Consider the following 24,724-nt stretch of genomic DNA (forward strand, 5'->3'; position numbering starts at 1 on the left):
ATCAATCCTGACGGAAGTGAGGAGACTTAAACCAGGGGAGGACTTGCACAGTGAATGGCAAGGTCCTGGAGAGTGTGTTAGCAGAGAGAGACCAAGAGGTGACAGGTACGCAGTTCCCCGAAAGTGGAGACACAAATAGAGAGTTTTGTTTATGATTGCCACATCACAGTGCACAGATACAGGATGAAGGGGATATTGTTTTAGTGCAAGATAAAGTTCAGTAAACTTAGATTAAAGAAAGTTCAACGGTCTCCAATGAGGTAGATGGGAGGGTCGGGACCATTTTCTAGTTGGTGGGTGGACGGTTCAGTTACAATAGACAATAGACACAGGAGTCGGCCATTCGGCCCTTCGAGCCAGCACCGCCATTCAATGTGATCACGGCTGATCATCCCCAATCAGTACCCCGTTCCTGCCTTCTCCCCATACCCCCCCGACTCTGCTATTTTTAAGAGCCCTATCTACTAGCTCTCTCATGAAAGCATCCAGAGAACCTGCCTCAACTGCCCTCCGAGGCAGAGAATTCCACAGACTGTCTGAGTTACCTGGTGATAGCTGGGACAGGTAAGGCTGTGAAAGTATGTTTGATACACTCGTCCATCAGTATGTGGGCTCGATTGAAATCATGTACAGCCTTCACACTAATTGGATAGCAGGCAACAAAAAAAGCTTTTCACTGTACCTCAGTTGGTACACGTGCCAATAAGTTAAACTTATCAGCAAATCAGGAACACGTTACGTTATTTTAAAAGTAACTTATTTGGTCAGATCCCTAATGAATGGACTGAACGGACGCAGAACTGGCCCAAACTGATGTTGGTACTAAAGGGTTAAATTATACAGTCAGGTTACATAGACTAGATTTATATTTCCTCAAATACAAAAGTTTATCAGCTATGGTCTAATGAATCAGTTTTAAGTTGATTAAAGGATCCAATAAGCTAATGAGAAACCATTTCCCCAGGGAAGGAGAAACTATTGTGGAGGAAGGAATTGCAGACACTGGTTTACAAAGGTAGACACAATATTTGAGTCTACCTTCGGAAATTCGAAATTGGGGTACCAATTGGGGATGATCAGCCATTGAATGGCGGTGCTGGCTCAAAGGGCTGAATGGCGTACTCCTGCACCTATTGTCTATAGATGCTGGAGTACTGTAACTCAGCGGGCTTAAGTTACTCCAGCATTTTGTGTCTATCTAAGGACAAACTATCGTTAGAATGTTCAAGGAGACTGCAGATGCTGGAAGTCTAAACATGTAAACAAAGTGCAGGAAATATTCAAGGACCCAAGCAGTCGTTCCAGGTGCGGCAGAGGTTCACCTGCACCTCCTCCAACCTCATCTACTGCATCCGCTGCTCTAGGTGTCAGCTGCTCTACATCGGTGAGACCAAGCGCAGGCTTGGCGATCGCTTCGCCCAACACCTCCGCTCGGTCCGCAATAACCAACCTGATCTCCCGGTGGCTCAGCACTTCAATTCCCCCTCCCATTCCGAATCTGACCTTTCTGTCCTGGGCCTCCTCCATGGCCAGAGTGAGTCCCACCGCAAATTGGAAGAGCAGCACCTCATATTCCGCTTGGGTAGTTTACACCCCAGCGGTGTGAACATTGACCTCCAATTTCAGGTAGTCCCTGCTTTCTCCTCCCCTTCCCAGCTCTTCCTCAGCCCACTGGCTCCACCTCTTCCTTTCTTCTTCCCGCCATCCCGTCACATCAGTCTGAAGAAGGGTTTGGCCCGAAACGTTGCCCATTTCCTTCGCTTCAGAGATGCTGCCGCACCCACTGAGCACTTTTGCCTACGCTGGAAATACTCTATTCAGATCACATCTGTGGGGCGAGAAACAGTGTCAACACTTCAGGCTGGAGTCCTTTAGTTTAGTTTAGAGATACCAGCATGGAAGCAGGCCCTTCTGCCCATCAAATGAAACCATGCCAACCATCGATCACCCGTTCACACTCATTCCATGGTATCTCACTTCCTGCCCAGGAGAATTGTTACCATTGTCTGTTTTTAACCATTACGTCAGAAAAACACACCTGCACCCAAAGCATATATCCATAGAAGCACAATGAGGCCATTCGGCCCATCAAGTCTACTCCGCCACTCAATCAGGGCTGATCTATTTTTCCCTCTCAACCCCATTCCCCTGCCTTCTCCCCATAACCCCCGACACCCGCACTAATCAAGAATATGTCAATCCACACCTTAAAAACACCCATTGATTTGGCTTCCACCACCTTCTGTGGCAAATAATTCCACAGAACCACCACCCTCTGGCCAAAGAAATGCCTCCTCATTTCCTTTCTGCTGGTGTGTCCTTTTATTCGGAGGCCATGCCCTCTGGTCCTTGCCTCGCGCACTATTGGAACCATCCTCCGCACACCCACTCTATCCAGGCCTTTCACAACGGAGATGGAATCTGCAAGTTTCCCCGCAGAAATGATCTTTAAGCTTTTGGCTGAGAGACAGTTTTATGAGGCAGGGAGGTTATGTTTTATGGGTGCAAGGCGTGTAAACGGAGGTAAGATACTGATCTAATCGCAGGTCTCCAGACAACAAACGGCCCATCCCTGTCACACAGTGCAAAGTACCAACTGTTGGCAACTCCTGCCTTCCATCCTCCTCTCAGGCCGTTAGCATCCACTACCCTGCACATGAGGAACGGCACGGTGGCGCAGAGTTAGAGCTGCTGCCTGACAGCACCAGAGACTCACGTCGACATCGGGTGCCGTCTGTGTGGAGTTTGCGTGCTCTCCCTGTGACCATTCTCCTGCCTTCTCCACGCAACCTTTGACACCCGTACTAATCTAAGAACCTGCCAATCTCTGCATTGAAAAATACCCGTATCCCTCTAAACCTTTCCTATCCATGGACCTGTCCAAATGTCCTTAAATGTTGGCATAGTTGACTTTATCTAGCAAGACCATAGACCATAGACGCAGGAGTAGGGCATTCGGCCCTTCGAGCCAGCACCGCCATTCAACGTGATCATAGGTGATCATCCACAATCAGTACCCCGTTCCTGCCTTCTCCCCATATCCCCCGACTCCGCTATTTTTAAGAGCCCTATCTAGCTCTCTCTTGATAGCAGCCAGAGAACCGGCCTCCGCCGCCCTCTGAGGCAGAGAATTCCACAGATTTTGTGTCTTTTTTTTCTGGCGAAGGTGAACTGAGTTTGTGGCTCCACTGGAGCTGCCTGACCAGCTGAGTGTTTACAGCAGCAAGTGCTGCGTTTATTTCCTTCCAGACTATGTCGCAAGGCAAGACTCAGATCAATAGTTTAGTTTAGAGCTACAGCATGAAAATAGGCCCTTCGGCCCACCGGGACAGCACCGACCAGCGAAACCAGCACATTAACGCTATCCTACAAACACATACTGGGGCCAAGTTTTACACTTACACTACAGCCAATAAACCTACAACCCTGTACGTCTTTGTAGTGTGGGAGGAAACCAAAGATCTCGGCGAAAACCCACGCAAGTCACGGGGAGAACGTGCAAACTCCGTACAGACAGCACCCATAGTCGGGATCGGACCCAGGTCTCTGGCGCTGCAAGGGCTGTTATGCCCCTGTCCCACTTAAAAAACCTGAATGGAAACCTCTGGAGACTTTGTGCCCCACCCAAGGTTTCCATGCAGTTCCCGGAGGTTGCAGGTGGTTGCCGGAGGTTGCAGGTAGTGGAAGCAGGTAGGGAGACTGACAAAAACCTCCGGGAACCGCACGGAAACCTTGGGTGGGGCGCAAAGTCTCCAGTGGTTTCCGTTCAGGTTTCCTAAGTGGGACAGGGGCATAAGGCAGCAACTCTACCACTGCGCCACCGTGCCGCTAGTGTTGTAACAATATTGCCAGAACCCAGGCAGGAACACAGAGATCAGTATGGTGGAACCCAACCCAAAACATCACATATCCACGTGAAGAAGGTTCTCGGCCCGAATAGTCACCTATTCCTTCTATCCAGAGATGCTGCCTGTCCCGCTGAGTCACTCCAGCTTTTTGTGTCCATCACATATCCATGTTTAGTTTAGTTTAAGGTAGACACAAAAAAGCTGGAGTAACTCAGCGGGTCAGGCAACATCTCTGGAGAAAATGATGGGTGACGTTTCAGGTCGAGACCCTTCATCAGACTGCGATTCAGGGGAGAGGGAAACGAGAGATATATATGGACAGTGACAGAGAGAGAGATAGAACAAATGAAGATACGCAAAAAGTAACGATGATCAAGGAAAGGTGGAGCCCACAATGGCCCATTGTTGGCTGTGTGCTGGGTGATAACAAGTTAAACAAACAGCTTTGGTTTCCTCCCACACTCCAAAGACGTACAGGGTTGTAGGTTCATTGGCTGTAGTGTAAGTGTAAAACTTGGCCCCAGTGTGTGTTTGTAGGATAGCATTAATGTGCTGGTTTCGCTGGTCGGTGCTGTCCCGATGGGCCGAAGGGCCTATTTTCACGCTGTAGCTCTAAACTAAACTATTGATCTGTGTCTTGCCTAGTGTCTGGAAGGAAATAAACGCAGCACTTGCTGCTGTAAACACTCAGCTGGTCAGGCCACAAACTCAGTTCACCTTCGCCAGAAAAAAAAGACACAAAATCTGTGGAATTCTCTGCCTCAGAGGGCGGTGGAGGCCGGTTCTCTGGCTGCTATCAAGAGAGAGCTAGATAGGGCTCTTAAAAATAGGGGAGTCGGGGGATATGGGGAGAAGGCAGGAACGGGTACTGCTTGTGGATGATCAGCTATGATCACGTTGAATGGCGGTGCTGGCTCGAAGGGCCGAATGGCCTACTCCTCGAAACTCAACCGGATGACAGTGAAGCTGGTACGACAACTAGAATGGGGATGGAGAGAGAGGGGAGCAAGAGTTACTTGAAGTTAGAGAAACCAATATTCATGCTAATGGAGTTAGATTTGTTTATTGTCACATGTACCGAGGTACAGTGAAAAGCTTTTGCTGTGTGCTATCCAGTCAGCGGGAAGACAAATACATGATTACAATGGAACCATCCACAGTGTACAGATACAGGATAAATGAAATAACATGATTACGTTTAGTACAAGATAAAGTCCGATCAAAGCTAGTCTGAGGGTCTCCACTCCAACCAGGTAGATAGTAGCTCAGGACTGCTCTCTGGTTGTCAATAACCTGATAACAGCTGGGAAGAAACTCTCCCTGAATCTGGAGGGGTGCGTATTCACACTTCTGTACCTCTTGCCTGATGGAGAAGGGGGTGGGGGGGGGGGGGGGGGGGGGTGTGGGGGAAAGAGCGGGTGACTGGGGAGTCCATCTTCTCCAGAGATGCTGCCTGTCCCACAGAGTTACTCCAGCACTCTGTGTCCATCTTTTGTACAGAGAGAGAGAGAGACAAAAACGCTGGAGTGACTCAGCGGGACAGGCAGTATCAGTTTATTTATTCATGTGTGTGTATATATTTATACAATGGTATATGGACACACTGATCCGTTCTGTACTCATGCCTACTATATTCTGTCGTGCTGAAGCAAAGCAAGGATTTCATTGTCCTATCTGGGACACATGACAATAAAACTCTTGAGTCTTGAATCTTGGGGTGAAGGAACAGGTGACGTTTGTGGGCCGAGAGGTCATGTACTAAATACTGAAGAAGGGTTTCGGCCCGAAACGTTGCCCATTTCCTTCGCTCCATAGATGCTGCCTCACCCGCTGAATTTCTCCAGCAATTTTGTCACCCTTCTTGGTGGCAGCGTAGGTTCGCGAGATTGATCCCTGGGATGGCGGGACTGTCATATGAGGAAAGATTGAAAAGACTAGGCTTGTATTCACTGGCGTTTAGAAGGATGAGGGGGATAAAATCTTATAGAAACATATAAAATTATAAAAGGACTGGACAAGCTAGATGCAGGAAAAGTGTTGGGCGAGTCCAGAACCAGGGGCCACACAGTTTTAGAATATCAGGGAAGTCATTTAAGACTGAGGTGAGAAAAACCTTTTTCACCCAGAGAGTTGTGAATTTGTGGAATTCCCTGCCACAGAGGGCAGTGGAGGCCAAATCGCTGGATGGATTTAAGAGAGAGTTAGATAGAGCTGCAGGGACTAGTGGAGTCGAGGGATATGGGGAGAAGGCAGGCACGGGTTATTGATAGGGGATGATCAGCCACGATCACAACGAATGGCGGTGCTGGCTCGAAGGGCCGAATGGCCTCCTCCTGCATCTATTTTCTATGTTTCTTCAGACCGACTTGGGCTGATCTTGAAGCGGATTATTCGGCAATTAAAATGCGGGGATTTCAGCGGCTGTCTGTCTGTCTGTCTGTCTGAACTAATGAAGAGGGATGAGAGAGGGGGGGAGAGAGGGCACCGTAGAAGCGCGGACAGACCATCAGAGGCAGGGAGAGGTGGACAGGTAATAACCAGGTGTTTACTCACCTTGCCTCCGCTCGCAACAACCCCGGCGCCTGGTTATTCCACAACGGGACGGAGATGGTCCGTGTACCGACCTGAACCGGGTTCAGGTTAATGATTCACCGGGACCGCGGACAGAGCTCTGGATACAAGCCATGCCGGCCGGCCGCAAGAAAGTTGGCAGAGGTCTCTACAATGCATTCAACGCCATTCACAGGCAACGCGCGTCTCCTAACATCAACGAAACACAGACACACCCACACCCACCCCTTCTCGGGAGAACGGCCGAAAATTTCACACAGGTGACATTAAGGTGGACTGGCTGTATCAATATCACCGCTACAGTCGTACCTGGTGCACAGGTAACTCGATACGTCTTCGATGACTGAAGGGTTTTCAGTCTGAAGGAGGGTTTCGGCCCGAAACTCAGCAGGTGGGTGGGCAAAAACTGGAGTAGGATTGAAAAGGAACCGAAAGTCGCCTGTTCGTTCCCTCCGGAGATGCTGCCTGACCCGACCCGCAGAGTTCCTCCTTCACTGTGTGCGAGTGCGTGTGAGTGCGTGCGAGCGCGAGTGTGAGAGCGTGTGAGTGCGTGTGAGTGCGTGTGAGTGTGTGAGAGAGAGAGAGTGAGAGTGACACAGAGTGCTAAATCTATAGCAGCATCTATGGAGAACATGGATAGGTGACATGTTTAAGAAAGAACTGCAGAGGCTGGAAAATCGAAGGTAGACAAAAATGCTGGAGAAACTCAGCGGGCGAGGCAGCATCTATGGAGCGAAGGAAATAGGCAACGTTTCGGCACGAAACGTTGCCTATTTCCTTCGCTCCATAGATGCTGCCTCACCCGCTGAGTTTCTCCAGCACTTTTGTCTACCTACGTATTTCATGCCTGTCTTCTCTTTATAACGATGGACACAAAATGCTGCAGTAACTCAGCGGGACAGGCGGCATCTCTGGAGAGAAGGAAGGAATGGGCGACCTTTTCCCATTCCACCTCTCCAGATTCCTATTCCTCCCTTCTCTCCAGAGATGCCGCCTGTCCCGCTGAGTTAACTCCAGCATTTTGTGTCTATCTTCGATTTAAACCAGCACCTGCAGTTCCTTCCCACGCATTCTCTTTGCAAAGGTTTAGATTGTCACGTGTAACGAGGTACAGTGAAAAGCTCTTTGCTGCATGCTAACCAGTCAGCAGAAAGACAATACATGATCACCACCAAGCTGCCCACAGATACACAACAAAGGGAATAAATAGACAATAGGCAATAGGTGCAGGAGTAGGCCATTCGAGCCAGCACCGCCATTCAATGTGATCATGGCTGATCATCCCCAATCAGTACCCCGTTCCTCCCTTCTCCCCCGACTCCGCTATCGTTAAGAGCCCTATCTAGCTCTCTCTTGAGAGTATCCAGAGAACCGGCCACCACTGCCCTCCGAGGCAGAGAATTCCACAGACTCACAACTCTCGGTGAGAAAGTGTTTCCTCATCTCCGCTCTAAATGGCTTACTCCTTATTCTTAAACTGTGGCCCCTGATTCTGGACTCCCCCAACATCGGGAACATGTTTCCTGCCTCTAGCGTGTCCAAACCCTTAATAATCTTATATGTTTCAATGAGATCCCCTCTCATCCTTCAATATTCCAGTGAATACAAGCCCAGCCCCTCCATTCTATCAACATAGGACAGTCCCGCCATCCCGGGAATTAACCTTGTAAACATACGCTGCAGTGCCTCAATAGCAAGAATGTCCTTCTTCAGGTGTGGTCTTAATAGGGGCCTATACAACTGCAGGAGGACCTCTTTGCTCCTATACTCAACTCCTCTTATTATAAAGGCCAACATGCCATTCACTTTCTTCACTGCCTGCTGTACCTGCATGCTTACTTTCATTGACTAATAAACAAGGACCCCCAGACCCCGTTGCTCTTTTCCCAATTTGACACCATGTAGATAGTAATATGCCTTCCTGTTTTTGCTAATCTCCTATGTGGGACCTTATCAAATGCTTTCTGAAAGTCCAGGTACACTACATCCACTGGCTCTCCCTTGTCCATTTTCCTAGTTACATCCTCAAAAAATTCCAGAAGATTAGTCAAGCATGATTTCCCCTTCGTAAATCCATGCTGACTTGGACTGATCCTGCTACTGCTATCCAAATGTGTGGCTATCTCATCTTTTATAATTGACTCCAGTATCTTCCCCACCACCGATGTCAGGCTAACCGTTGCAGGGGTGGAAGGGGGTCTCCCATGATTTTTTTTTGCTCTGGAGTGGCAAGTGAAGTTCCCATAGTGGTTTGGCAGAGCAATTCCCAAACCCAATTATAACTGGTTTTATAATTCCCTGTTTTCTCTCTCCCGCCATTCTTAAAGTCCAATTAAAGATCGTTAGAGGGTCTCCGATGAGATGGATAGTAGTTCAGGACCGCTCTCTGGTTGTTGCTAGGACAAAGATTGACACCAAATTCTGGAGTAACTCAGCGGGACAGGCAGCATCACAAGAGAGATGGAATTTGTGGCATTTCGGGTCGAGACCTTTCTTCAGACTGAGAGTCGGGGAGAGGGAAACGAGAGATATAGATGGCGAAATAGAGAGATATAGAACAGGTGAATGAAAGATATACAAAAAAGTAACAATGATAAAGGAAACAGGCATTGTTAAAAAGTCAAAGTCAATTTTATTTGTCACATGCACCCGAATGTGCAGTGAAATGAATTTGCCAGCAGCGAAACACTTAAAAACAACACACAATAAAATTTAACACAAACATCCACCACAGCATTCTTCACTGTGGTTGGAAGACAGCAAGGTTCAGCCAGTCCTCCTCCTTGTTCACCCGTGGTCGGGGCCATGAACCCTCCGTAGTCGCCGCTACGGACAGCCCGATGTACAGGCCCTCTCGTCGGGATGATCCAAACTCCGACACTGGGACGGTCAAACACACTCCGCGGCTTAGAGGTCCCGAACGGCACTTTCCTACCGGAGACCGCGGCTTGTTATAGGCCGCACGCCGTCGGTCTGAGCTCCTCGCTGGCGACCCCCGGCAAGGGTTCGCCCGCTCCGTGATGGAAAAGTCCACTCTGCGCCCGCTGCCGATGCTCCGGGCCCGACTCCGGGAGAGGCCGCTCCAATCCATGCCGCTAGGGAGGCGACATCGAAAACAGTTTCCCCCCTTTTCCCCCCACCCCCGACACACCGAGAGACACCCAAACCAACAGTGGACACACCAAAAATAACAAGAAAGTATAAATAACGAACATGCTGCTGGCAGGGCAGCCGACTCGCAGCGCCCCCACCGACCAGTTAACTGTGAGCTAGGTGAAAACTAGTTACAAACAAAGAGACTCAACAAGACAACTTTGAAGCAGGTATGACGTGGGATTGAGAGAGAGAGGGGATGCAAGGGTTACATGAAGTTAGAGAAATCAATATTCATAGCGCTTGGTTGCAAGTTTAGATTATTGTCATGTGTACCGAGGTACAGTGAAAAGCTTTTTGTTGCGTGCTAACCAGTCAGCGGTAAGACAATACATGATTACAATCGAGCCGTCCACAGTGTACAGATTTATTAATATAGGGAATAAAGTTTAGTGCAAGATAATGTCCAGTAAAGTCCAATTAAAGGTAGTTTGAAGGTCTCCAATGAGGTAGCTAGCAGCTCAGGACCGCTCTCTAGTTGGTGATAGGAGAATAATAATAATAAAATTTATTTATGGGCGCCTTTCAAGAGTCTCAAGGACACCTTACAAAAATTTAGCAAGTAGAGGAAAAACATGTAAGCGGAATGAAATAAATAGTAGAGACATGACTAGTACACAAATTAAAGACAGAATTCAATTCAAAACACAATACGAGGCAATTCAAGCACAGATGAAAAGGGAGGGGGACGTGGGGCTAAGGATAGGCAGAGGTGAAGAGATGGGTCTTGAGGCGGGACTGGAAGATGGTGAGGGACACGGAATTGCGGATCAGTTGCGGGAGGGAGTTCCAGAGCCTGGAAGCTGCCCTGGAGAAAGATGGTTCAGTCACCCGATAACAGCTGGGAAGACACCGTCCCCGAGCCTAGAGGTGTGCGTTTAAAAAAAAAAAACTTCTGTACCTCTTGCCCGAGGGGCGAGGGGAGAAGGGGAGGGTGACTGGGGTGAGACTGGTCCTTGATTATGCTGCTGGTCTTGCCAAGTCGGTGAGAATGTAGAATAACATAGAAATAGAACTAGTGCAAATGAGTAATGGCTGGTGATGACACACAGCAGGTATGCAAGCACAGTACCCCATACAGTGTGGAAACAGGCCCTTCGGCCCAACTTCCCATGCCAGCCAACAGGTCCCAGTTACACCAATCCCACCCACCTGCATTTGGCCCATACCCCTCAAACCTTCCTATCCATGTTCCTAAATGCTTCTTAAAACATTGGGATAGTTCCTGCCTCAACTACCTCCTCTACCACTCTCCGTGTGAAAATGTTACCTATCAGATTCCTATTAAATCTCCCCCCTTCCCCACCTTAAACCTATGTCCTCTGGTCCTCGATTCCCCTACTCTGGGCAAGAGACTCTGTGCATCAACCCGATCTATTCCTCTCATGATTGTATACACCTCTATAAGATCACCCCTCATCCTCCTGCGCTCCAGGGAATATAGACCAAGCCTGCTCAACCTCAGTACCCGGTACTAACAGCTAATGCAATTCCAACAGGAACAGATATACACAACTGGTATCATTACTTTGGGTTTGGTTCTTTATTTTTAAATGCCAAGAGTCGGAGTAATTTTTTTTCTCTAAGTAGAGCTTTAAGGTTTAGTGTGTTGAATATTTGATTGCAGAATTAAATCCCCCTGTTGGGGCCACTCTGAGGTGGCAGCAGGGTAGTGTTTGAATGGAGTCGGTGGAGCTGATCAGAATTCAAGCTGTTGCAGGTGTCTCATTCAACTGAAATGATACTGTGTTCCATCAACACAGTCAGAGTCCGGGGTAATGAACACCTCCACTTCTTTCAAGAGTAACTCAATAATGGAGCATTGTCAATTATTTCTGGAGAATCTAATTGTCCATCATGTAAATAGAGTTGTATTTTTAGAAAATCAGATGAGAAATTGGGGGGGGGGGGGGGGCAGAATGCCATTGAGGTGCAGAGACTCAAATCTGCCAGATTTTGATTTTTTAACCATTGGTAAGGAAATAATTACCAGAATGGGTTTAGGAATAAAAGTCCACTTCTGTATTGCTCTGGTAACTGTTCCCCATTACAAAACTAATCGAGTTGTCATGCAAGGAAGCTTAATAAGCTTCAAATGGAATAATCAGATATCCTACCCGACCTTTTTTTCCTGCGTGAATTTGGTTCCTCAAAAAAGGAAATTTAAAAGGAAATTATTTTTTTTTATTTAAAAAAATATATATTTTTATTAGAAGTAGACATATTATAAAGTATAGTTACATATTATAGTAAAAAGACTTTTCATATACATCAATCATACATTGGTTAAAATTTTCAATTATCAATTACGTCTGCTTCTAGTATTTTTATTTTTTTATAGAAAGAGAGAGAAAGAGAGGGTAGAAAGGGGGGTGTTAGCTGCCCAAACAAAATACGAGACACTGTTCCTCAAATTTGGATGAGTGGGGGTGGGGGAGAAGATTTAATAGGAATCAGAGGGGTAACTCTTTCACACAAAATGTGGTGGGCATTTGGAACGAACTGTAGGAGGAGGTACACATCTTTTTGTGTATCATACAGCATGGAAACAGGCCCTTCAGCCCAACTTGCCCACGCCAACCAACACACCCTATCCACACTAGTCCCACCTGGTTGCATTCAGTCCACATCACTCCAAATCTGTCCTACCCACATACCTGTCTAAACTAGTCTTAATCATTGCAATAGTGATGGGGATTTGAATTCAAGATGAAAGACACTTCACTGAAATCATTAAATAATCCTAGTCAGACTGTACCTGGACATCCAACTAGAGCATAGAAAAATAGAAACATAGAAAATAGGTACAGGAGTAGGCCATTCTGCCCTTCGAGCCTGCACCGCCATTCAATATGATCATCCAACTCAGTATCCCATACCTGCCTTCTCTCCATACCCCCCCGATCCCTTTAGCCACAAGGGCCACATCTAACTCCCTCTTAAACATAGCCAATGAACTGGCCTCAACTACCTTCTGTGGCAGAGAATTCCAGAGATTCACCACTCTCTGTGTGAAAAATGTTTTCCTCATCTCGGTCCTAAAAGACTTCCCTCTTATCCTTAAACTGTGACCCCTTGTTCTGAACTTCCCCAACATCGGGAATAATCTTCCCGCATCTAGCCTGTCCAACCCCTTAATAATTTTGTAAGTTTCTATAAGATCCCCCCTCAATCTCCTAAATGGTGAGAGGGGGGGTGTAACAAAGGCTCACGTTGATTGTTGGAGAGATGGCCTCCTGTGACAGTGTTAAACCACAGATCAGTATCAGGTGCTGACCATTTAAAGCTGATGTGGGCAGCTGGTGAAAGAGGGAAAACTTAACTGGGAATATTGGAAACAGAGAGAAAAAGACTCGGTGAACAGGCTTTGCATTTTCCACACATGTAGGACAGCCCTACAGTCTTAAAGCTGCCTTAAAGAATTATTACTCACAGGAAACAAATAAATCATTTAAATTAGATTTTAAACATACAATATACACAAGATTAATTATTAAGGGAGTAACTCAAATTAATCAAATATAGGCTTGAAAAACAAAATAAAAATCCCTTCACAAAGCCAAAGTCTATTATATCCGTCACATCATACAGTCACAGTCATACAGCACAGAACCCAGCCCTTCGGCCCACCATGTCTATACTTGCCATATAAAGTGGCTGTCAACACTAACCAGGATGGGTCTCGATTCCTAACGGCACCTGTTCCTTCTCTCCAGAGATGCTGCCTGTCCCGCTGAGTTATTTTGTGTCCATATTCCAGACACCTATGAAATTCCGCAAGGGCTTTGGCCCACTGCTTTTTGAAACGCATTTGAAAATTACAACCTGCTGGGTGAATTTGCGTCCAATGTCATAGAAACATAGAAATTAGGTGCAGGAGTAGGCCATTCGGCCCTTCGAGCCTGCACCGCCATTCAATATGATCATGGCTGATCATCCAACTCAGTATCCTGTACCTGCCTTCTCTCCATACCCCCTGATCCCCTTAGCCACAAGGGCCACATCTAACTCCCTCTTAAATATAGCCAATGAACTGGCCTCAACTACCCTCTGTGGCAGAGAGTTCCAGAGATTCACCACTCTCTGTGAAAAAAGTTCTTCTCATCTCGGTTTTAAAGGATTTCCCCCTTATCCTTAAGCTGTGACCCCTTGTCCTGGACTTCCCTAACATCGGGAACAATCTTCCTGCATCTAGCCTGTCTAACCCCTTAAGAATTTTGTAAGTGAAATTAGTCATGGTCGCTAACTAATTGCAATTGTGTCACAAGATGCCACTTAGAAACGCCAATGCTGCGCGAATACCCACGGCAGCTGGTACTGCAAAGAATTCTAACTTCCAAATTAACCCGGGTGCTCTTTTTCCCCATCAGTTTGTTAACTCCCTCGGCACATTCTTACGTGCACCAGCTCTTACTGATGATTAAATTATCGTTATTAATTGGCTTAATGAGATGGTTGGACCTTACTCGTCGATGTTCTCTACAAAAGGGTCGTTGCGAGTAGTTGACGTTAGGTCTAGTGAGCTGAATGTCCATCTTCGTGAGTGGCGGTGGTTTGGTCGGTGTTAGATATGTGTTATTTCGCACAGCTCCGCCGTTATCTCTGGCTAGTGTCTTTGACCACTTCTATCGCCCTCGCCACTCTCATCAGCTTTTCTGAACAAGAGGTAACTCAGAACTATGAGAATCATGTTTTGCTTCCTCTACTGAATTCCCTGACCAACAAGAAGGACTACCAGGGCCCCTCCAAGCCGGACATCAGGTACCTGAAGTATATGAAGAGGCTGTACACGGTCTCGGCGACGCAAGATGGGATACCGAAGCGACTCACAGAACACCCGTATAACACGGTTCGGTTACTCGCGCCGCGGGCTCTGGCCCGCTCCACACAAGGTGAGATGGCACTTGGATTTTAGCTTTCAAAAATTTTATTTTTTTTAAATCTTTCACCAGTCAATCTATACTTCAAAGGTTAACACACAATGTTGGGGTGACTCGGCGGGACAGGACAAGTCTCTGGAGAGAAGGAATGGGTAATATTTCGGGTCCTTCTGCCTGAAGATTCTGACTAAGATGTTAAGTTTTAAAGTCTTTGAATGCATGAATGAATACTTTATTATCACGTGTGACCAGTCGCAGTGAAATTCTGTAAACGGATGGAAATTTGGGTTCTGGATTTTCTGGAGAGAGGGAAGGTGATTTTGATTAGTTGAAGCATCTGGGAGCACTTGCTTGGGGCAAGTTTGCATTGTGCCCGCGTGGGTTTACGCCGGTGCTCTGGTTTCCTCCCACATCCTAGAGGTCCTGGGGAGAGGGTGGCGAAAACACAAGGGTAGGAGGGTTGGGGTAGAGGGGGCAGGGGAGAGGACGGAGGTTGAAGCGAGGTAAGGGAGTAACATTTACATTTCCCAATGGGAGTATTTTACAAATAAGATAGACACAAAAAGCTGGAGTAACTCAGCGGGACGGGCAACATCTCTGGAGAGAAGGAATGTGTGACTTTTCGGACCGAGACCCTTCAAGCGCCTTGCAGCGCCAGAGACCCGGGTTCGATCCCGACTACGGCTGCTGCCTTTACAGAGTTTGTACGTTCTCCCCGTGATCTACGTGGATTTTCTCCGGGTGCTCCGGTTTCCTCCCACACTTTAAAAACGTTTTCACCCAGAGACAACGGGTGCAGGAGTAGGCCATGCGGCCCTTCATGTTGTGAATCTGTGGAGTTCTCCACGGATGTAGAATTCCACAGATTCACTACTTGAAGGGCCGAATGCAATGGATGCATTCAATAGAGAGTTGGATGGAGCTCTCGGGGTTAGCAGAATCGACGGGTACGGGGAGAAACATAGAAAATGGGTGCAGGAGGAGACCATTCGGTCCTTCGAGCCAGCATCGTCATTCATTGTGACCATGGCTGATCGTCCCCAATCAATAACCCATGCCTGCCTTCTCCCCATATCCCTTGACTCCACTAGCCCCTAGAGCTCTGTCAAACTCCCTCTTAAATCCATCCAGTGACTTGGCCTCCACTGCCCTCTGTGGCAGGGAATTCCATAAATTTGAAGGCAGGAACGGGGTACTGATTATGGATGGTGGTGCTTGCTCGAAGGGCCGAATGGCCTACTTGTGCACAGATTTTCTGTGTATCTACGTACAATGTCTATAGCGGAGTGGGGGGATATGGGGAGAAGGCAGGAACGGGGTACTGATTGGGGATGATCAGCTATGATCACATTGAATGGCGATGCTGGCTCGAAGGGCCGAATGGCCTACTCCTGCATCTATTGTCTATTGATTCGTGTTTCCTGTATCCATCTCTCTCACACACACAGAAGCATTGGAGCAAGATGTGCTGTACGGACTGAGTCCGGTCACGTCGAGGGAGCAGCTTCTACGCTCGGTGCTCCTGTATTCGGACACCCATTCTGCATCCTTCCCCATCTTGTGTTCCTGCAATGTCACCGTGCGGGACCTCGACCCCACCTCGGACCAGATGTGCCCCGACGCTCTCCGCACTCACACCTTCCACGTCCAATTCGAGCGCAGGAAGAGGCACGCCTGGGTGGAGGTTGACTTGTCCTCCTTTCTCCAGCCCTATCTGGTGCCCCAGCGGGGTGACCTCCACATGGTCTTCAGCTACCTGTGCACCGGGGCTGGCCCGGCAGCGGCGACTCTGAAACCCAACCTTGTTCCACCCTCCCTGCTCCTCTTCCTCAACGACACCCGTGTCCGCCCTCGCCACTCCTGGCTCCCTCTCCACCTAGCCGGCCAGCCGAGGAAGGGCGTCCCCGGCGGGGGAGGTCTGTCGACTCGTCCCCGCCGCCGCCGCCGAGGACCCAAGGGCGATGGGGAAGAAGAGGCGGACAACACCCTGGCTGCCCCTCGCCGTCTCCAGTACCACGACCAGGAGTGTCAGCTCCACGACTTCCGACTGTCCTTCAGCCAGCTCAGGTGGGACCGCTGGATCATCGCCCCCCACAACTACAACCCTCACTACTGCAAGGGCGGCTGCCCCAGGGCGCTGGGCCACCGCTACGGCTCCCCAGTCCACACCCTGGTCCAGAACATCCTCTACGAGAAGGTGGACTCCACGGTCCCTCGCCCCTCCTGCGTCCCGTCCAAGTACAACCCGCTCAGCGTCCTCACGCTGGAGAGCGATGGCTCCATCGTTTACAAGGAGTACGAGGACATGATCGCCACCACATGCACTTGCCGCTAGGGCTACGCGTCTTCAATGGCTCTTTGCATCTGAAGTTTGGGGCTGTCAAGAAAAAAAACAACCCATTTTTCCTTGCAAAGTGAACTATTGCGTGACCTATTGAACTATTTTTCTTTCTTTTAAAAAAAAAGTCTTGTTTAATGAAAGTGTAATGTCAAATTCCCAGTTAAGTGTATTTATTTGATTTTTTGTATCCTAAAGTATCCTAGTTTTTTTCTTGTCTGGGCGCAATGAAGCTGTTTTTTTAAATGTTTGTATTCGCTGTGTCGAATGCAGAGACCCAAGTGACTGTTGTTTTTTTTTCTTTCTTGGTAGAATACGAGGTTTTGAACACAGAGCACCCACTTCCCAAATTCTGTAACGTTTTTTTAAAAAAAAGGAAAGGAAAATCACATATGATAGCAATTAATTTTTTTATTCGGGTGAGCTGCCGATGTAATAATTCAAGAATATAATTCAATTAACGAAAACCCCGCTAGTACTGAGCTTCAACGATAAGTAAACTGCATCATGAGCGCACTATAGACTACATTGGAAGGGGGCAAATAGTTCACACTTGGACTGAAAGTCCATTCACCTGAAAATATGGAATGATTTGGGGATAATGCTCCACTAGTGGGGAGGTTCTCGCATAGCGACGAGAGAACTTTTTAAAACCGTGTTTTTAAAGATGCATCGAGTAAGTGACTTTCTTTTTTTTTTTTTGCACGGGTGTAGCGTCTGTCTGCTTCAAGCCCTGGCGGTATGCGGTGATGTTGTTTTAGTGTATGGACTTTGTTGAACTAAGACTGACCTTGCTTGGAGGGAAAAATAAATAAATAACAATAGCAAATGATCTTGGCTTTGCCTCGTTCTGTGAGGGGATTGGGAGAGGTAAATATCTGAAAATGCATGCCTTCAATTGTCTCCAGCCTCCTGCAGAAATTCTTCCTCCCCCACCCCCAACTTTGGTCGTTGTACAGGAATCTGAGGGGTAGCTCGTCTTTTTAAGAGGATGCTGCCAGGACACGAGGGCCTGAGCTATAGGGAGAGGATGAGGGGTGGTCTTCACGAGGTGTACAAAATCATGCGAGCATTAGATTGGGTGGATGTGCGGGGTCTTTTGCCCAGAGTTGGGGGATCCAGAAGCAGACATGGGGTTTTAGGTGATTGGGGGAAAACATTTAACAGGAATCTGAGGGGTAGCTTTTTCACACAAAAGGTGGTGGGTGTAATGAACGAGCTGCTGGAGGAAGTTGAGGAACATACCATCGCGACATTTGAGATATTAGAAACGTAGAAAATAGGTGCAGGAGTAGGCCATTCAGCCCTTTGAGCCGGCACCGCCGTCCAATATGATCATGGCTGATCATCCAACTCGGTATCCTGTACCTGCCTTCTCCCCATACCCCCTGACCCCTTTATCCACAAGGGCCACATCTAACTCTCTCTTAAATATAGCCAATGAACTGGCCTCAACTACCTTCTGTGGCAGAGAATTCCTGAGATTCACCACTCTCTGTGTGAAAAATGTTTTTCTCATCTTGGTCCTAAAAGATTTCCCCCTTATCCTTAAACTGTGACCCCTTGTTCTGGACTTCCCCAACATCGGGAACAATCTTCCTGCATCTAGCCTGTCCAACCCCTTAAGAATTTTGTAAGTTTCTATAAGATCCCCTCCCAATCTTCTAAATTCTGGTGAGTACAAGCCAAGTCTATTCAGTCTTTCTTCATATGAAAGTCCTGACATCCCAGGAATCAGTCTGGTGAACCTTCTCTGTACTCCCTCTATGGCAAGAATGTATTTCCTCGGGTTAGGAGACCAAAACTGTACGCAATACTCCAGGGGTGGTCTCACCAAGACCCTGTACAACTGCAGTAGAACCTCCCTGCTCCTATACACAAATCCAGTTCCTTGTACCTCCTCCAACCACCCAACTTCCACCACTCCACAACTGCTTTCTTTCCCTTTCTCCCACTATCCCTCTACTTTTACATTTCTCTCTCTCTCTCTTCCCACTCCTGACACCTTTCTTATCAGATTCCACCTCCTCCCTTTTGTCTCCCCTTCACCTCCAACATTTGTTACTGGCTTATTAGAACTGCCTCAAATTAATCCCATTAAAGTTGGGTTTCTTTGGTTCAACAATGAAGACTCTGCATTGCCAAATGTAATGTGCCAAAGAGCTTCAGAGGAAGATCACTTGATCATAGAAAACTAGGAGTAGGCCATTTGCCCCTTTGAGCCAGCACTGCCATTCAATATGATCATGGCTGATCATGTAAAATCAGTACCCCGTTCCTGCTTTCCCCCCATATCCCTTGATTCCTTTATCCCCAAGGGCTAAATCTAACTCTCTTAAACATCCAGTGAATTTGCCTTCTGTGGCAGAAAATTCCACAGATTCACAGCTCTCTGGGTGAAAAAGTATCAAGGGTACACTTGATTAAAGATCTAATTGATCGAGGAGATACTTGATTGATTAATGATAAACGTAATCAAAGATGCTCTCTGAAGAAGGGTCTGAACCAGAAATGTTGCCTATTCCTTCTCCAGAGATGCTGCCCAAAGATCCTAGAGGAGGTACAAGGAACTGGATCTGTGTATAGGAGCAGGGAGGTTCTACTGCAGTTGTAGATGCTGCCTGTCCTGCTGAGTTACTCCAGCATTTTTTGTCTATCTTTGGTGTAAACCAGCATCTGCAGTTCCTTCTTACACATTTTGTCTACTCCACTGCACACTAGACAATAGGTGCAGGAGTAGGCCATTCGGCCCTTCGAGCCAGCACCGCCATTCAATGTGATCATGGCTGATCATCCCCAATCAGTACCCCGCTCCTGCCTTTTCCCCATATCCCCTGACTCCACTATTTTTAAGAGCCCTATCTAGCTCTCGAAGGCATCTAGAGAACCCACATCCACTGCCCTCTGAGGCAGAGAATTCCACAGACTCTGAGGAAAAAATGTTTCCTCATCTCCGTTCTAAATAGCTTAATCCTTATTCTTAAACTGTGGTCCCTGGTTCTGGATCTCCTCAAGACGTGCCTACCTGGAAGAAGTTCTCCTCATCTTTGACAAGAATTCTGCAAAACCCTCGTTGCCCCGCCCCACCCGCTCTCCATCTATCATCACGTTTTCAGCATAATATTTTTGCATATCTTTCATAGTCGCTCTAAATCACCGTGAATATCTCTAGTTTCACTTTCCCGGCTCAGTCTGAGGGTCTTGAACTGAAACATCACCTATTCCTTTTCTCCAGAGATGCTGCTTGACCCGCAGAGTTACTCCAATAGTCTACACTTGATTAAAGATGCATTTGATGAAGGACACAATTGATTGAGTAAAGACCTACTTGGACCAGCTGGATCAAGGATACACTTGATTGTCTGAGGAATGGCCTCAACCCAAAATGTCACCCATCCTCTCACCTCAGAGATGCTGCTGTCCTGCTGAGTTACATTATGTCTACACTTGATTGAAGATCCACTTGACCAAGGGTAGATTGATAGATACATAGAAAATAGGTGCAGGAGTAGGCCATTGGGCCCTTCGAGCCAGCAATGCCATTCAATATGATCATGGCTGATCCTCCAAAATCAGTACCCCATTCAACACAGCCAAGAGTGTTTTATTGTCATATGTCCCAGTTAGAACAATGAAATTTTTACTTGCTGCAGCACAATAGAATATGTAAACCTATTCCCTTTTCCTGATAGCCCTTGATTCCTTTAGCCCTAACATTAAATCTAACTCTCTTGAAAACATCCAGTGAATTGGCCTCCATTGCCTTCTGTGGCAGAGAATTCCACAGATTCACAACTCTCTGGGTGAAGCAGTTTTTCCACATCTCAGTCTAAATGGCCTGCCCTTTATTCTTAAACTCTGACTCCTGGTTCTGGACTCTCCCAACATGGGGAACATTTTTAATGTATCTACCCCATCCAATCCCTTAATGTGATACGTTTCTATAAGATACCCTCTCATCGTTCTAAATTCCATTGAATACAAGCCCAGTCGACCCATTCTTTCCTCATTTGTCAGTCCTGCCATCCCGGAATTAACCTGGTGCACCTACGCTGCACTCCCTCAATAGTTCAAGGTCCACTTGATCAAGGATATATTTGATTAAAAATCCAAATGGCCAAGCATACACTTGATTGATGAATGACCCACTTGATCAAGATGGGCACAAAATGTCTATCTCAACTCAGTAGCTCAGCGGGACAGGTGGCTTCAGTGTAAACCAGCATCTGCAGTTCACAAATTATAGTAGAATTAGACCATTCGACCCATCGAGTCTACTCTACCATTCAATCTTGGCTGATCTCTGCCTTTTCCCCAATAACCCTTGACCGTTTCTAATCAAGAATTTGTCTATTTCTTCCTTAAAAATATCCACAGATGGCCTGAGCAGCCCTCTGTGGCAACAGAGTTCCACAGATTCCCTCTGATTAAAAAAGTCCTCCTCGCCTTTCTAAAAGAGGCCCTTTAATTCTGAGGCTATGACCGCTGGTCCTAGACTCTCCCACATCCTTTCCACATCCACTCTATCCAAGCCTTTCATTATTCTGTAAGTTTCAATGAGGTCCCCACTCAACCTTCCAAACTCCAGCACGTAGAGACCCACTACTGTCAAGTGCTCATCTGCTAACCCACTCTTTCCTGGAATCATTCTTGTAAACCTCCTCCAGACCCTCTCCAGAGCCAGCATGTCCTTCCTCGGATATGGGGCACAAATTTGCTTACGGCACTCCAAATGTGACCTGACCAACACCTTATAGAGCCTCAGCTCTACAAGGTTCTTTCCTTCCTTCCAATACATTTGCCATTTCCTATACATTTGACCAAAGATACACTTGATTGAGTGAAGACCAAGTTGCCCAAGGGCCCATTTGACCTTGTGAAAGGCTTGGATAGAGTGGATGTGGAGAGGATGTTTCCACTAGTGGGACAGTTTAGGACTAGAGGTCATAGCCTCAGAATTAAAGGATGTTCTTTTAAGAAGGAGATGAGGAGAAATTTATTTAGTCAGAGGGTGGTGAATCCTTCTGCAGTTGTATAGAGCCCCAGTGAGACCACACCTGGAGTATTGCGTACAGTTTTGGTCCCCTAATTTGAGGAAGGACATTCTTGCTATTGAGGGAGTGCAGCGTAGGTTTACAAGTTTAATTCCCGGGATGGCGGGACTGTCATATGCTGAGAGAATGGAGCAGCTGGGCTTGTACACTCTGGAGTTTAGAAGGATGAGAGGGAATCTCATTGAAACATATAAGATTGTTAAGGGTTTGGACACGATAGAGGCAGGAAACATGTTCCCGATGTTGGGGGAGTCCAGAACCAGGGGCCACACTGTTTAAGAATAAGGAGTAAGCCATTTAGGACGGAGACGATAAAACACTTTTTCTCACAGAGAGTGGTGAGTCTGTGGAATTCTCTGCCTCTATCGCAGTGGAGGCAGGTTCTCTGGATACTTTCAAGAGCGAGCTAGATAGGGCTCTTAAAAATAGCAGAGTCGGGGGATATGGGGAGAAGGCAGGATCGCGGTACTGATTGGGGATGATCAGCCTTGATCACATTGAATGGCAGTGCTGGCTCGAAGTGCCGAATGGCCTACTACTGCACCTATTGTCTGTTGTCTATTGCCTATAATCTGTGGAATTCTTTGCCACAGGAGGCCGTGGAGGCCAAGTCAGTGGATATTTTAAGGCACAGATAGATAAATCGAATTTCACTGCGCCTTAATTGGCCCATGCGACAATAAACTGACATTGAGACCTTGACTTTGAGATATTTAATTAGAATGGGTGTCAGGGGTTATGGGGAGAAGGCAGGAGAATGGGGTTAGGAGGGAGAGAGATAGACCAGCAATGATTGAATAGCAGAGTAGACTTGTGTTTAAGAAGGAACTGCAGATGCATGAAAATCGAAGGTAGACAAAAGTGCTGGAGAAACTAAGCGGGGGCAGCAGCACCTATGGAGCGAAGGAAATAGGCAACGTTTCGGGCCGAAACCCTTCTGGGTTTCGGTCCGAAACGTTGCCTATTTCCTTCTGGGTTTCGGCCCGAAAGGTTGCCTATTTCCTTCGCTCCATAGATGCTGCTGCACCCGCTGAGTTTCTCCAGCATTTTTGTCTACAGGCGGGGTAGGCTTGATGGGCTGAATGGCTTAATTCTGCTCCCATCACATGATCCAATGGGAGGTATGAAGAATGGTCTGAAGGAGGGTTTCGGCCCGAAACGTTGCCTTCCTTCTGGGTTTCGGCCCAAAAGGTTGCCTATTTCAAGTTCAAGTTCAAGTTTATTGTCATGTGTCCCTGATAGGACAATGAAATTCTTGCTTTGCTTCAGCACACAGAACATAGTAGGCATTTACTACAAAACACATGAATAAATAAACTGATAAAGTGTAAATAACAAATAATGGGTTATTAATGTTCAGAGTTTGGCCGAGCCAGGTTTAATAGCCTGATGGCTGTGGGGAAGTAGCTGTTCCTGAACCAGGTTGTTGCAGTCTTCAGGCTCCTGTACCTTCTACCTGAAGGTAGCAGGGAGATGCGTGTGTGGCCAGGATGGTGTGGGTCTTTGATGATACTGCCAGCCTTTTTCAGGCAGTGACTGCGATAAATCCCCTCGATGGAAGGAAGGTCAGAGCCGATGATGGACTGGGCAGTGTTTACTACTTTTTGTAGTCTCTTCCTTTCCAGGGCGCTCAAATTGCTGAACCAAGCCACGATGCAACCGGTCAGCATGCTCTCGACTGTGCTCCTGTAGAAACATAGAAACATAGAAATTAGGTGCAGGAGTAGGCCATTCGGCCCTTCGAGCCTGCACCGCCATTCAATATGATCATGGCTGATCATCCAACTCAGTATCCCGTACCTGCCTTCTCTCCATACCCCCTGATCCCCTTAGCCACAAGGGCCACATCTAACTCCCTCTTAAATATAGCCAATGAACTGGCCTCAACTACCCTCTGTGGCAGAGAGTTCCAGAGATTCACCACTCTCTGTGTGAAAAAAGTTCTTCTCATCTCAGTTTTAAAGGATTTCCCCCTTATCCTTAAGCTGTGACCCCTTGTCCTGGACTTCCCCAACATCGGGAGCAATCTTCCTGCATCTAGCCTGTCCAACCCTTAAGAATTTTGTAAGTTTCTATAAGATCCCCTCTCAATCTCCTAAATTCTAGAGAGTATAAACCAAGTCTATCCAGTCTTTCTTGATAAGACAGTCCTGACATCCCAGGAATCAGTCTGGTGAACCTTCTCTGCACTCCCTCTATGGCAATAATGTCCTTCCTCAGAGTAGGAGACCAAAACTGTACGCAATACTTCAGGTGTGGTCTCACCAAGACCCTGTACAACTGCAGTAGAACCTCCCTGCTCCTATACTCAAATCCTTTTGCAATGAAATTGAAGTTAGAGAGAGTCCTCCTTGACAAACCGACTCTCCGTAATCTTCTCAGGAAGTAGAGGCGCTGATGAGCTTTCTTGATAATTGCATCAGTGTGCTGGGACCAGGAAAGATCTTCAGGGATGTGCACGCCCAGGAATTTGAAGTTCTTGACCCTTTCAGCTATGTGATGGATGTTTATGTAAATGTAATTATGTTGTGTCTGGGGTCTATTTGTGTGTAATGTATGGCTGCAGAAACGGCATTTCGTTTGGACCTCCAGGGGTCCAAATGACAATTAAATTGACTCTTGACTCTTCAACCATCGACCCGTTGATATAAACGGGACTGTGGTTCCCCCTCCTACTCCTTCCTTTGCTCCATAGATGCTGCTGCACCCAGTTTCTCCAGCATTTTTGTCTACCGGCGGGGTAGAGTAGACTTGATGGGCCGAACGGCCTAATTCTGCTCCCATCACTAATTCTGATCCAATCACCTGATGACCCCCACACACCTGGGCAAGGACTCACCTGGAGCCCATCACCTGCCTGCCCCGCCCCCCGCCGCGGTG

The 24,724-nt window shown here is 47.3% G+C and overlaps 2 protein-coding genes across 2 annotated transcripts in view; one reads left to right on the forward strand and one right to left on the reverse strand.

Annotated features, from left to right (window-relative positions):
• The window catches only part of LOC129701382 (protein Shroom2-like), a 59,634-nt gene extending 50,124 nt beyond the window's left edge, over positions 1–9,510 (reverse strand). Inside the window, exons 1-2 of the mRNA XM_055642519.1 lie at positions 9,355–9,510; positions 6,402–6,472 (exon numbers count right to left, since the gene is read on the reverse strand). Of these exons, the coding sequence (XP_055498494.1) occupies positions 6,402–6,472; positions 9,355–9,510 (227 nt within the window). The remainder of the gene's footprint in view (positions 1–6,401; positions 6,473–9,354) is intronic.
• Positions 9,511–14,073: 4,563 nt separating this feature from the next.
• Positions 14,074–18,045, forward strand: LOC129701383 (growth/differentiation factor 9-like). The gene is made up of 2 exons (XM_055642520.1): positions 14,074–14,464; positions 15,901–18,045. Exons 1-2 carry the CDS (start codon positions 14,143–14,145, stop codon positions 16,785–16,787), a joined length of 1,209 nt encoding a protein of 402 aa, XP_055498495.1. The 5' UTR covers positions 14,074–14,142; the 3' UTR covers positions 16,788–18,045.
• Positions 18,046–24,724: the final 6,679 nt, after the last annotated feature.

This window comes from Leucoraja erinacea, chromosome 11, assembly GCF_028641065.1.
Source record: "Leucoraja erinacea ecotype New England chromosome 11, Leri_hhj_1, whole genome shotgun sequence".
NCBI classification, from domain to species: domain Eukaryota; kingdom Metazoa; phylum Chordata; class Chondrichthyes; order Rajiformes; family Rajidae; genus Leucoraja; species Leucoraja erinaceus.